The sequence below is a fragment of the Leptonychotes weddellii genome, chromosome 2, assembly GCF_054177405.1.
Source record: "Leptonychotes weddellii isolate Sample4059 chromosome 2, ASM5417740v2, whole genome shotgun sequence".
NCBI lineage: Eukaryota > Metazoa > Chordata > Mammalia > Carnivora > Phocidae > Leptonychotes > Leptonychotes weddellii.
The window spans coordinates 123,802,659-123,816,336 of NC_138370.1; the positions used below are offsets into that span (position 1 = coordinate 123,802,659).

At 46.1% G+C, this 13,678-nt stretch overlaps 2 protein-coding genes across 6 annotated transcripts in view; both read right to left on the reverse strand.

Moving 5' to 3' along the window:
• The window catches only part of ODAPH (odontogenesis associated phosphoprotein), a 7,872-nt gene extending 4,853 nt beyond the window's left edge, over positions 1–3,019 (reverse strand). The window contains exon 1 of the mRNA XM_081812280.1: positions 2,919–3,019. Coding sequence (XP_081668406.1) covers positions 2,919–2,985 — 67 coding nt within the window. The 5' untranslated portion in view covers positions 2,986–3,019. The remainder of the gene's footprint in view (positions 1–2,918) is intronic.
• Positions 1–13,678, reverse strand: part of THAP6 (THAP domain containing 6) — a 52,883-nt gene that overhangs the window by 11,034 nt on the left and 28,171 nt on the right. For 2 of the 5 annotated variants that reach the window (XR_014142989.1, XR_014142988.1), the window contains one exon: positions 3,567–3,696. The exons of 1 other annotated variant lie outside the window; for it this stretch is intronic. Coding sequence is in view for 1 of the 4 variants with exons in the window: in XM_031035595.2 (XP_030891455.1) it covers positions 3,369–3,560 (192 nt within the window). In the remaining 3 variants the exon portion in view is untranslated. 2 more of the 5 variants (XM_031035595.2, XR_014142990.1) reach the window with 2 other exon arrangements.

The window sequence follows — 13,678 nt, forward strand, 5'->3', positions numbered from 1 at the left end:
TCATATGATACATGTCTTTCTCTGTTTGACTTATTTCACTCAACATAATACCCTCTAGTTCCATCCACGTCGTTGCAAATGGCAAGATCTCATTCCTTTTGATGGCTGTATAATATTCCATTGTATATATATACCACATCTTCTTTATCCAGTCATCTGTCGATGGACATCTTGGCTCTTTCCACAGTTTGGCTATTGTGGACATTGCTGCTATAAACATTGGGGTGCACGTACCCCTTCGGATCCCTACTTTTAATACAAGCCCCATTTTATTGGGCCCATCTTGTTACACTTTATATATAAAATCTGTACACTACTGATAGGACTAAAGCCTACAGATGTTATTAGAACAGGACCTGCATGAGAGCAGAGACTGTTGATTCTGTTGGTCACGGCTCTGTCCCTAGCACCCACAGCAGTCCCTGGCTTAGAGTGGTGCTCAGGACATAGTCAAGAAATTGAATGAATGGGCAGGCAGATGTTGAGGGTTCCTCTCTGTAGATTTTTCTGAGGCTCAGTGAGTACTTAATTCCAGTCCCAGAAAATTTTCAATAATAACTTACATTTAAACTTAGAGTGTAATAAAAAATCAAGCCAAAATATTGCTTGAAGTTTGGAAATCAATTTTAAGTGGGTTTATTATAGTCTAGACATGAAATGCATAGCATACCAATAGCTAATACTTTTTTTTTTCTTTTAAGGATGAGAAGTTCCTTTTCTTTAAAAAAAAAAACCCACAATTACCTGTAGTCTGTGGTTATTTGGGCAGACAATAAATGGTTTGTAATGAACAGTACTGATTTTTAAGAGAAGTAATCTTTATACATGATGTTCGAGTATGCAGTTCTTCCTTTATATGGCTCATGGAATCGTAGAAAAATTCTCATGGGCTTTCAGCGTTGAACCAGAAAGGAATATAGGTCCTATGATGAATTTACTCACAATAACTGCAACTGAGTTCCTTTTGTAGACTCACAGAATGATTGGCTATTTTGGTCAAATCTCTGATTCTACAGAGAAAGAACTATTTCAATTCCGTGCTCACATCTCATTTCTCCAGCATGCAGGCTACTGTGCTAGGTGCTATGGCAAATGCAGAGATGGTAGGTAAAGACCCAGGCCGGCACTCGAGAAGCGCGCAGACGCGGCGGATACACAGGTCTGTGATACAGAGCAGAATGCGGTCCGGGTCACGGATGATGTACAAGCGGCTGTAAGAATTCCCAGATGTCACAGAGAGAGGGAGAGAGATTGCAAGGTTTCATTTATGTGGCTTAAGAAAGTCTTTGCGAGGGCAACACCATCGTGACGTTTAAACGCCAGCACACGAAGCCGAATTGCAATGAACAGGTGAGAGCGGCAAGAGGGAGCGGCCACAGCCGCCGTGGAGGAGGGAGAGGACGACAGGGCGAGTCTGGACACCCGCACACGGCCCGACCGGGCGGCGCCGCAGCCCGGGTAAGTGAGCGGCGAACTGGCACCGAGGCTGCTTGGATAGAGCGAAGCTACATTTGAAGGATTCCCATGCCAGTCTGCCGGACGGTGGGGAAGCATGAGCCAAATCCAGAAGTCAAATCTCACCTTTTTTTTTTTTTTTAAAGATTTTATTTATTTATTTGAGAGAGAGAATGAGAGACAGAGAGCATGAGAGGGAGGAGGGTCAGAGGGAGAAGCAGACTCCCTGCCGAGCAGAGAGCCTGATGCGGGACTCGATCCCGGGACTCCAGGATCATGACCTGAGCCGAAGGCAGTCGCTCAACCAACTGAGCCACCCAGGCGCCCCAAATCTCACCTTTTAATTGGTGCTTTTTAGATGTGAATAAACCTATAATGCCATTAGAACTTGTTCAGCTGAATATTTACAAAGGTTCCTGAAGAGTGCTTCACTTTCTGGAAAGATGTCAGGTGGCTAGTTCTATTTTACGAAGCCTCTTTTAGATGTCACATTCCGCAGGTGGTGCTTGGGGGTCTGGTCTTGGGAACAGGGCGGTGTGATCGCCCTCTGATCGCCAGAGTTCGGGCAGAGGTTGGGCAAGGTGATCTCTGGTGGTCTCGCCCCCAGCCTTGGGGGAGGGGAGCAAAGAACGTGTTGGGGGATGAGTAGGGTTTGGCTGAGCCCCTGCAGAGCCCTCAGGGACTTGGTTTGATCCTGGGTCTCGCCTCCCTGAACAGTATCTAGTTCTGGAACTAAGGTGAACTGTGAAACAACATTAGACCCAGGTCCCCCAGCAATTTTTCCCCTCCTTCCTCGTTATCCTCTCCTCCCTAGCCTTTTCTCTCCTTCCCCCAGGGGTTTGCAGACCAATTTTAAAGTTCAGGACACCTGGGAATTTTTGTCATGGGGGAAAGGAAAGAGAATAGAAGCAGTGAAGAGATAGAATCTAATATAATCTTAGAGAAAGAAATCTATGCTCACTTTAGTAGCACCAAGATTCAGCTGACTAGTTGCGATTAATTAAATCACTTAACAAACAGAGACTGAACAGCCACCATATGCAAATTACTGTGCTGCTGGGGATAACAAGAAGGATGTTGCTGTAATTCAGGGTGGAAATTGTTACCTCTACAACAGTAATAACTAGTATAGTGTTTTAAGCTTGAAGAGCTTTTCTGGCATGACAGCTCATTTGGTCCTCATAACCCCCATAATGATTATCCTTATCCGTCACTTCACATACAAGGGGACTGATACCAGAAAGGTTAAGTACGTCTAACATCACATAGTTCGGGCTGAGAGTAGGATCAAGGTCTTCAGATGATAAATTTTAGCTTCTTTCTCCTTTAATCACACAAGCTAATGGAAGCTGACAAAATGATTTCCAATTTATGGATATGGATATAGTCATGGAGCCAAATCTTGTCTTTTCACACAACTTATTAATTAGGGACCCACAGGATCATAAACACAAAACCCTTACCTTCTGCCACAGTTACCACCACCCAGCAGACCAACAGCCAGTAGGAGAAGCAGAGTCTGCGAGCCATGACTTCCACCCTGCACAGTCTCTGCCCCGGACCCAAGGTTGCTTTAAAGGGGGGGGGTCGGTGAGTCACCCGCAGCCTGATTCAGGTAATTTGCATTTGCATAGTGGACCACAGGGATGGGGCCTGCGGTGTGAGGGTGAGAAATCAGCAAGGAAATTCCAGACAGTATTTATCAACCAGAAGCTTCTTGCAATGACAGCCAAACATCATTCCTCTGTCCTTGGAGTCAGATTGTGGAGAACCGCGCCCTCACTATCCTTTTAATCCCCTCAAATCTTCTCTCCCATTAGCGTCTTCTCTTTACTTGCTCTATGGGCCTCCCTCTGCAAGAGAAAGAGTCTCTCTAGGAAATACTCAACAGTGCTTCCCTCTGTGTAGTTTACTTACTCAAAAAAAGCTGAACAGGATGGGGAGGACATTATCCAAAGGCTTCCGGCCCCGGGTGGCTTGAAGACGCTCTTCTCAGGCTTCGGATCAGAGCTTACGGCTGTTTCTTCTCTTCTCTGCTTTTGTCGAGGAACCAAGGGCAGCGGTGTCAGAAAGCTATCTTGTCGAGCAGCCGCCATGGTCACTGTCTACACAAACAGGAATCATTTGGGAGATTAACTGAGTTGTCCTTCCAGGGCTCCTTCTGATTCATCATATTGCCCCTATGATGGACGTGATACATCTGTGCCTGGTTTGTTTCTTGAGAGAAGAACTCTTGTTTGTCTGGAGGGAATGGGAGGGGATGGCCACAGGTGAGTAAGAGCATGGATCTTGGAGTTGGAAAAATTGGCTCCAATCTTTTTTTTTTTTAAGAAGTCTTTCTTTTTTCTTTTTTTTTTAAAGATTTTATTTATTTGTTTGACAGAGAGAGACACAGCGAGGGAGGGAACACAAGCAGGGGGAGTGGGAGAGGGAGAAGCAGGCCTCCCGCGGAGCAGGGAGCCCGATGTGGGGCTCGATCCCAGGACCCTGGGACCATGACCTGAGCTGAAGGCAGACGCTTAATGACTGAGCCACCCAGGTGCCCCATAACTGGCTCCAATCTTGATGCCTTTTCTTCCTATGTGCGTGACCAAGAGTGAGTCTCTGAGACTTGAAGCCGCAGGTGCCTCATCTGTAAAATGGGTATTTCCCTCAGAGGATTGTTGTGCTGAATAAAAGAAGTGATTGACCTACAGCTCCAACCACAGTGCCTGGCCCATGGAAGGGAGAGGTTATGGCTGTGATTAAATTATAGTGACTCCAATTCTTAATTTGTTCTCTTAGGAGGTTATACTTGTCCAATCATTCAGTCACTCAAAAGGCCTCACTTTGAGCAGAACATTTTCCTGGGCATTGCAGGAAGAGCAAAACAGAACACAGTCCCTGGCTCTGAAGGGCTAACAATCTAACGGGGGAGACCATGCAAACTGAGGACCAAAATGAGTAAGAATGCAAAGAATCACAAACTAGAAAGTGGTAAATCGTACAGGCCTGGTAATGATCCTAGGCAAAATTCTAGGACAGATGGACCGTTCGTTAGCAGTTTGGAAAGGAAGCAGGGATCATGGAGAACAAGCTCAGTTCCTTAGCTCAAGGCATTCATCACATCCCAGACACTGGTCTCGGTGCCAGGGCTAAAAGATGGGGTTCTGCTCTCATGGAGCTTACGGTCTGGCAGGGACATCAAATATTAACTAGGGAATAACAATAAGGGGTTTTGAGGATTAAGGGGTGAGAGGAAGTACTGGAGGTTATGAAGCAGAGAAACATCTATAATTTTACGTGAGTGAGTATTACATATATTGATGAGGGACAGAGGCAGAAAAATGTTCATCTTTAGCCCAGAAAGCTGACCTATAGCCTGCATCGTTCTGATAAGGATCAAATATTGCTGGCTGCTACATTCTTAAAGGGTCTCATGACTGTCTGTACATCTCACTGATAGCTAATACCCAGCTGAATGATAAACTCCAGAGAAATCTTGCGAAAGTAGTTTTACAAGTAGAAACTCGAAGAAGACATCTGTGATCTAATACTCCCTGCAATTCCCCTCCCCCTTGAGCATGAAGCATATAACCACCAGCGTCACACAGCAAAAGTGCACCTCTTCCTGCCCATGGGTCCTGTCCCCGTGCTAAAATAAAACCACCTTTTTGCACCAAAAACGTCTCAAGAAATCTTTTTTGGCGTTTGCTCATAGCCCCATGTCATATGCTACTTTGCCCCCTGCATTGGAAACACATTGCCTTGCCAATCAAATTAGATCCATGTAATCTCTTTACCTACTGCCTAGTGTTCCGTTTTATGGATTTATTGTAAATTATTTGATCAAACTTCATTTTAAAAAATATTTATTTGAGAGAGAGAGACAGAGTGAGAGAGAGCATGAACATGGTTTGGGGAGCAGAGGGAGAGGGAGAAGCAGGGAGCCCGATGTGGGGCTTGATCCAGGGCCCTGGGATCATGACCTGAGTTGAAGGCAGACGTTTAACTGACTGAGCCTCCCAGGTGCCACTAACCAAACTTTTAGTTGTTGGAGATTTGTGTTATTTCTTCTGATCCTCTTTCTTTTCTGTATTGGATATCTGATGAGCTTTCCATTTAAATGTTCATGAAAATAAATAACAAAAGCAAAATGGTGTAATTTTTTCCCCTGTTTGCATCTATTGTCCTAAAATTTATAAAGTAATGAAGCTTCAAAAGGAACAAATTTTTTTCCAAGTATATAACAAAACCTTTGTTCTGTTGATAATATCAAAAGGAACGAGAGAGAAGTGGAGTGAGAGAAGAGCCGACAGGTAGATTTGTCTATCACATAATCAACCAGTGTCTCAGGTAGTGCTCTACACTATAGATTATTCTTCTGTTTGGATGAATTTCCTGCCCACCAGGAACAAGCTATGGAGAGGTGGACCTAGGCTGCTGACTCTGCCCCCTTCTCTTGAAAAAATATTAATTCTGAATGCATGGCATCTAACCACCAGACCCTAAATTTGTTCTATTATTTTTCTGGGAGACTTAAAAGATACTCATGCAAATGGGGCTAAGCTCCCCTGCTAGGTCTGCCCTGGAGCTGGCAGATCAGATTCCCTGATGTTCCTTTGAACGCGTAAACCCATGTGAAGAGGAAACAGGCAAAGAAGGGTGTGGTGTGTGCTAGAGCCTGTGGCAAATAAGACCAAAAACCAAACAAACTCAGGATATATAAAGTGAAAATACCCTGAAAAGGTAACCTGCAAAGGAAGCCACACATGGTGATGTTGATATGGAAACCAAAGAACTACTCAAAGCATACAGAAGAGGTGGGCATGACACGTCCTGAGAGCCTCCCTGTCAGCTCCATCAGCAGGCGGGGCTGTCACTTCCTTTCCACCTCCGAGGCTGGATTTCACATGGTTACCATGTCAGAGTTTTGTGATAGCCACTGTCGTTTCAATCCTCTCTCATTCTAAGATCAAGAAAATGTTCTTTACACAAAAATCCGATGATATCACTCTCTTTCTAAAAATCCTTTCATGATACTCTGTTGCCTAAAAACAAAATCCAAATTCCTTAGGTGAATATCCAAAATTGTATTACTGATTTATTTTCATCAATGGCTTTACTCTATCTTCCATCAGTCTCTAACTTAGATCCCAACCACAACCATATCTCTCTGCTTCTAATCCTCAGCCTTGTCTTGCTCTTCCAAGGAATGAATGAAAATATCTGTATAGGTCAGTGGTTCTCAGCTGGAGGGGATTTTGCTCCCTCCTCTCATGGAGGACATCGGGCAATGTTTAGAGACATTTTTTTGTTGTCACAGTGCCCCACGACAAAGTCATCTCTGGCCCCAAGAGCCAAGAGTGTTGCTGTTAAAAAAAATAACGTATGGTGCAACCTCATCTGAAGCGGGTTGATCATTTCTTTGAGCCTTTAGAAAACTGCTACAGAGGAGGACCAAGTTTCAGTTAAAAAGAACACCACAATGGAAACAGATTTATTAAGAGAAAGACCTTTTGCCCACCATGGGTGATCAAATCAGTTTCAAAATCTTGCCAACCTGCAAAGCCAATTTTCTCCCTTCGGTCAAAGTGAGTTCGAGAAGTAGGAATGAGTATATTCATAAGGAGCCGGGTCCCACCCTCTGCTCGACACAAGTAAGACTGCTCTCATCCTGAAGCACAGGTAGCTGAAGTAGGGTTGAAAGGCATCTGCTCTGCCTCTCCTCACCAGCTTAATTTTTCAAGCTTCTCGAGCCAGTACTAACATAGAAATGCTTTGATGGAGACCTAGGAGAATGGGCCAAACCTCCAGTCCTGTTGTTTCAAGACCAAAACTACAGGGTCAGGAGACCAAATTAGGGACCTTAAGATCTCCGGTAGCACCCAATAGCTGATAGATCAAAAGGAACAGAATTTTTAAAAAATTTCATAGTATTCTTATTTGACAGGATTTTTTTTTAAAGATTTTATTTATTTGAGAGAGAGTGAGTGAGAGAGCACGAGCAGGGGGAGGGTCAGAGGGAGAAGCAGGGAGTCCCATGTGGGGCTCGACCCCAGGACCCCGAGATCATGACCTGAGCCGAAGGCAGACGCTTAACTGACTGAGCCACCCAGGTGTCCCATGACAAAATTCTAACTTACTTCTTTATTGGTGATGTATATAGTTACTAAGTCTTGCCATATTTTATTTGGATGCTATATACTGAGTGGAACCAAGTGTTCAACAACACGTAAAATCAGTGAAGCTGTTGTGAGGTTAGCTTAATTTGCAAAAAGTCTTTATTTACCTTAAAAAAAGGAAATATTTCTGAAAACTTATTTCAAATGCGGTGATTTTGGTAAAAATCTTTGCAGTCATATACTTCAAAAAATCTACAAATCATCACTTTTTCATTTAGTTGAAGGCTAAGCAGTGAGATTCTAATGTCCATATTCTCAACATCAGGAAAGCTCTCAGGGCTCTGGGTCACTGCTCTTTTTTTTTTTTTTTAAAGATTTTATTTATTTATTTGACAGAGAGATAGAGAGAGCACAGATAGGCAGAGCGGCAGGCAGAGGGAGAAGCAGGGTCTCCGCTGAGCAGAGAGCCTGATGCGGGGCTTGATCCCAGGGTCCTGGGATCATGACCTGAGCTGAAGGCAGACACTTAACTGACTGAGCCACCCAGGCGCCCCATTTTTGTTCTTTTTTTCTGAAGTAAATTACAGGGACCAGGGGAGGGATGCAGGTTGATAACGTCCGTCTTGCAGAACCGATATCAGACACGAGGTTAACAGGTAAGGAACTAGGACCCCTGGATGGTGCCGGGATGTGGAGGGGCATGTAACCTGGAGAAGTTTCAACCACCTCCTCAAGAAGTTTCCAGGCCCATTCGGTTCCTACCCTAACCACTGCATACTTTGCTAATCATACATAAACTGTTCCTAGGCCCAACAGGGCACGGCAGACTTGGGACTGATTCCCTGCCTTCCTGTTGGGCTGCCCTTCTGGTAATAAAGCTTTCTGTGGATCAGACCTGCTGACTCAGAGATTGGCTCACTGCGTTTTGGGAACACGAGTCTGATTTCAGGGTTCCATAATACACTGACTTAAGGGGAAGGGCCCATGTAGCTGGTTTGTGTTAGGTGTTGTTCCCCCCGCCAATAATTTTATGAGGAGGTGATGTAAGACTCAAGAGGAGTTACATTTCTTTCTCATAGACTCAAAAATATTAAGTGGTAAGATAGAGATTCAGAACCGGGACTTTCCCGACTTCAAAATTCATGTTCTTTCTTCTAATTCAGTGTATTTACATTGCTTCAAAAATTCATTCGTTTACTCACTAACCCATTAGTGCATTTATGTTCTTCTTTTAATGGCATCTTTTGTTTTATATCCTTCTGGTTTAACAGTCTGTGAGGAAAGAGGCTCTTCCCTGATAGCCCCACTTAGAAACAACCCAGGGAAGAACTCTGGGTGGCCCAGCCTGTGGGTCAGGTGGCTGGGGAAGGGCAGGTGGGCACAGTTACTAGAAGAAGAGAGGTGGGGGGTCATGGGGCCTGGGCCACTGGAGATGTTACTACCTTCATTTGTGTCTATTACTCCTGTGGTGCCACATGACCTTCCCGCCCCACAGTCAATCTCCCATATGTGTCACTTAAACAGAATGTCTGTTAACAGACGGAGGTTTGGGGGCGCCTGGGTGGCTCAGTCGTTAAGCATCTGCCTTGGGCTCAGGTCATTGTCCTGGGATCGAGCCCCGCATCGGGCTCCCTGCTCCGCGGGAAGCCTGCTTCTCCCTCTCCCGCTCCCCCTGCTTGTGTTCCCTCTCTCGCTGTGTCTCTCTCTGTCAAATAAATAAATAAAATCTTAAAAAAAAAAACCCAACAAACCAGACGGAAGCTAATTGATGTTCCTGTGAAAAATAAGAGAACAACTTTCTATTACTAAATGCCTGAGACTACGACAAAGATAGTAATATTTATAATGCCTTTTTTTTTTTTGTCAGGAAATAGTTGTTGGTGCCTGAAGGGTCGTATGGTTCAGTTGCATCTTGGCACGTGAACTTGTCCCCACCACATGTCAACCAAGATGGAATTACTTGCATGTCTCATTCTGTCCACTGTCTGGGCTCAGGTTGCCCTGATAAAAAATTTCCAATATACAGTCGTGACATGTGTTGTCACAGAAGGAGCACTAGTCTAAGAAGGCTTTGTGACATTTTTAGAGGGAAGTTCCTCATGTCTTCCCCCTCCCTGGTTTGGAGCCCAGAGAAGCAGGGCATTTGGGACTGGGGAGTGTTGCTTTGGGAGGTGCACTTTGCCCTCATCATTCACTTGACAACTATGTCTTGGGCGCCCAGTATGTGCCAGATACCATTCCAGGGGCTTGGGGGTACATCTGTGAGCAGAACACACAAAAATACCTGCCCTACTTGAGTTCACATTCTACTAGGATGGAGACAGAGCATAAACAACAAACAAAAAAAAGGAGTAAATTATATAACATGTTAGAATACGTTGGAATGTTAAAAGATTCTGTAATACGTGGTATAGAAAAATAAAAAGATAATCAGGGTAAGAAATGTTGGACGGTGTTGCATATTTAAGTAGAAGGTGATGTTTGACCAAGGGCTTGAGGGAGCTAGGGAAGTTATCCATGTGGCTATCTGGAGAAGAGTGTATCAGGCAGAGGGTACAGCCAGTGCAAAGGCCCTGAGACAGAAGTAGGCATGGTGTGTAACCTACAACAGCAAGGAGGCCATGATTGCCGGAGCAGACTAGGGGATGAGGTCAAGGAGAAATGGAGGCCAGATCATTACCCTGAGGGAAATGGGAAGCCATTGGAAGATTGTAAGGAGAGGCATGACATGATCTCACGTACATTTTGAAAGGATGACTCTGGCCACTCTGTAGAGAATAGACTGTTGCGGGGCAAGGGGAGAACCTAAAATACCAGTAGTATAGGGAGGAGATGATGGTGACATGGATTGGGGAGGCAGCAGTGGAGGTGAACAAAATAGGGAGATTCTGGACAAATTTTGAAGGTAGACTTGATAGGATTTCCTGGTGAATTGGAAGGAGGTTATGAGTGACACCGGAGTCCTAGACAACACCACACCTTTGGTCTGAGCGTTTGACTGTGAGATTGGGGATGATCAGCTGGTGAGATTATAGTGAGGTTTTTTTTTTTTTTTTTAAGATTTTTATTTATTTGTTTAACACAGAGAGAGAGAGCACAAGTAGGCAGAGCAGCAGACAGAGGGATAGGGAGAAGCAGGCTCCCCGCCGAGCAGGGAGCCCGATGCGGGGCTCGATCCCAGGACCCTGGGATCATGACCTGAGCCGAAGGCAGCCGCTTAACGACTGAGCCACCCAGGCGCCCCTATAGTGAGTTTTAAAAAGTTATTATAATATTGCTTCTTCCATAAAGAAAAATTGGGACAGTAAAAATTGGTACCAAGTTATTAGTCTGTGGAGTGCTACCTCGAAGCTGCAGGACTGGAGAAGTGAGCTTTTCATATTTAGGTAGTAAGAAGGATCTGCTTGGAGCCCGACTGGTGGTGGTAGCCAGGAGATAATTATGTCCAGAGCAGCTCTGCCCAAAGTGGAGGGAAAGGACAGGGTGAGCAGATGAGGGAGGGGCAGTTTCTGTACCGATGTGGGTCTGGGTTCTCTGGATGCTTTCTCTCACCATGGGTAATGCCTACGCTGAAACTGTGCTTTCTGTCTGTCCTCTCTCTCTGGACTTTGAGACCCTTGATGGCAAGGACTCCGTCTTTTTTTTTTTTATTTTAATTATGATAAAATGGACAACATAAAGATTACCATTTTAACTATTTTTAGGGATACAGAAGACCTGAGCCGTGATTACACTTGGAGCCACAGTGCCTGGCACATAGTGAGCACTCAGTAAACTGTTCCAGAATAAACCATAGACAGATGCCTGGGAGGGAGCGGGACAAGGGGGTCTGCTGGTGTACAGGTGTTCGAGCACCTCGTTGTCTGGTAAGTCCTGCTCAGGGAAGGGGGTGCGAGGGCAGGAAGGTGGCTTTGCCCAGGGTCTCAGCTCTCTGCCATGCCCTGCTTTTCGGATCTGACCTCAGCGGGGGTTTAATCTCCTTTTTCTTCCCACTTGCACCCTGTGAGGCTTACTTTTACCTGCCAACCTGGCCGGGACGTGGTGCCTGGATGTTTAGTCAAATAATGATTCTGTGAGGATGTTTTTTGGATGAGATTAACGCTTAAATTGGTGGATGTTGAGTAAAGCAGGTTGCCGGGCGTACTGGGAGTGGGCCTCTTCCAATCGGCTGGAGGCCTGAATAGCACAAAAGACTGACTTCCCCTGAGTGGGAGCAAGAGGGGGTCCTGCAGCAGATGGCCTGGGGACTTGAGCGGCAACATGGGCTCCCTAGGGGTCCAGCCTGCCCGCCCAGCCTGCAGATTCTGGTCTTGCCTCTGTAATTACCTGAGCCGGTTCCTCAAAATAAATCTTCCCCTCTCTACATACACATCCTATTCTGTTTCTTCAGAGGACCCTGATGAATACCCACCGTATTCTCTCTCTCTTGCACGTTCACATGTATTCCTGCGGCCCTGAGGGTTGAGGGGACAAGTACAGGTGAAGAGACTGAAGCCAAATGCTTCTAAAGAAGAACCTCAGTGTTGGTGGATAATGAAAGGCACGGCCAAGTGCTCCTTGACCAGACACGTGTGGGATGACTTGAGGAATTTCTGGCTGGTTTGTGAGCATTGCACTGCTTCTCACGCGTATCCTTCAGCAAGACGCCCATGAGGAGAGCAGCCCCTCCTGGGCTCAGGGCAGCCTGTCTTTTAACTTAGGTCGAACCTCTTTATTTTGGGGAGACTCTCATAGTGGAGACCTCCCTGCTTTGCCACCCCCCAACCCCCTGACCGCGGTCTCCTTTGCCCACCTTCTTGGTGGTTTAAAAATGTGTTTAGAATTTCAAAGAGCTCAAACTCTGAAGATACTGGGTTTGGCTACAACGAAAATGGTTTTTGGTTTTAGAGTTCAAACGGAGACAATATAAACCAGCCTTCTATATTAATTGAAATGCAAGTCTGAGAGGGAAAAAAAACAAACCACCACCAGCAGCAGCAGCAGTTTGGACCAGCGATGTTCAGAAGGCCGGACTGTTCTGGTCCATCTGTGGCTTTTTGGGCTGCTCTGCGCAACCCCGTTCACACCGCCAAGGACCCAGCAGGATGCCTGCCTGAGGGATGGGCCAGCGGCCCCTGGTCTCCCTCATCTTTGCAGTCCCGTCGGGCTAAAGGCCCTGTCTGTTGCACAGACTGGGAGAAGCAAAGGCAAGCTACAGTTATGCCCAGTGAGGCTGGTCTCCCGCAGCAGGAACTGCCAACGCTGTGTGGGGAGCCATTCCCCTCACACAGCCCGTGAGGGATCCAGGAGGCCACCATTAGGGGTGCGGTGCTGCGGGCTCATGCGTGTCAGGCAGCCTGAAGGGTGCTGGGGGAGTCAGGCTGAGGGCCTAGCTGTGAGGACTATCTCCCGGAGGCCTGAGGGTGGCTCAGGGTTCTCTGTCAGGAGCAGGGCAGATGCTCCTGTGGGGAATCGAAAGCTTCTGTGCTTGGCACTGATTTGAAGATGCTGCTCCGTGGGGCCTGCCTGGCTGCCCTGCACGCCTGCCTAGGGTGTCTTCTGCTGGGATTTCTCCTAAAAGGAGTTTCAGGCACATCTCCAGTTCCTCCATTTTTGCAGAGTAGGAGACTGAGGCCTGGAGAAGGTTCCTAAAGTCATCCTAGTGATTTGACAACAGAATAGCAGTAACATCCTGATCAAGGGCAGAGAGCACCTATTCGTCAATGGTTTGAAACAGTGTTAAAGCAGTGGGATAAATCTGTGTTCTAGTCCCTGCCCTGCCACCAATTAGCAGCCACAGCTAGGACCACTCTGCCTCACGGACCCTCAATTTCCTCATCTATCATTTGCCGTATTCTAAGCATCACTGTTCTAATCATTGCACATACATCAAGCCATTGAATCTTCAAAACAATTTATCCCCCCATTTTATTTATTTTATTTTATTTATTTTTTAAAGATTTTATTTATTTATTTGAGACAGAGAGAATGAGAGAGACAGAGAGCACATGAGAGGGGGGAGGGTCAGAGGGAGAAGCAGGCTCCCTGCCGAGCAGGGAGCCCGATGCGGGACTCGATCCAGGGACTCCAGGATCATGACCTGAGCCGAAGGCAGTCGCTTAACCAACTGAGCCACCCAG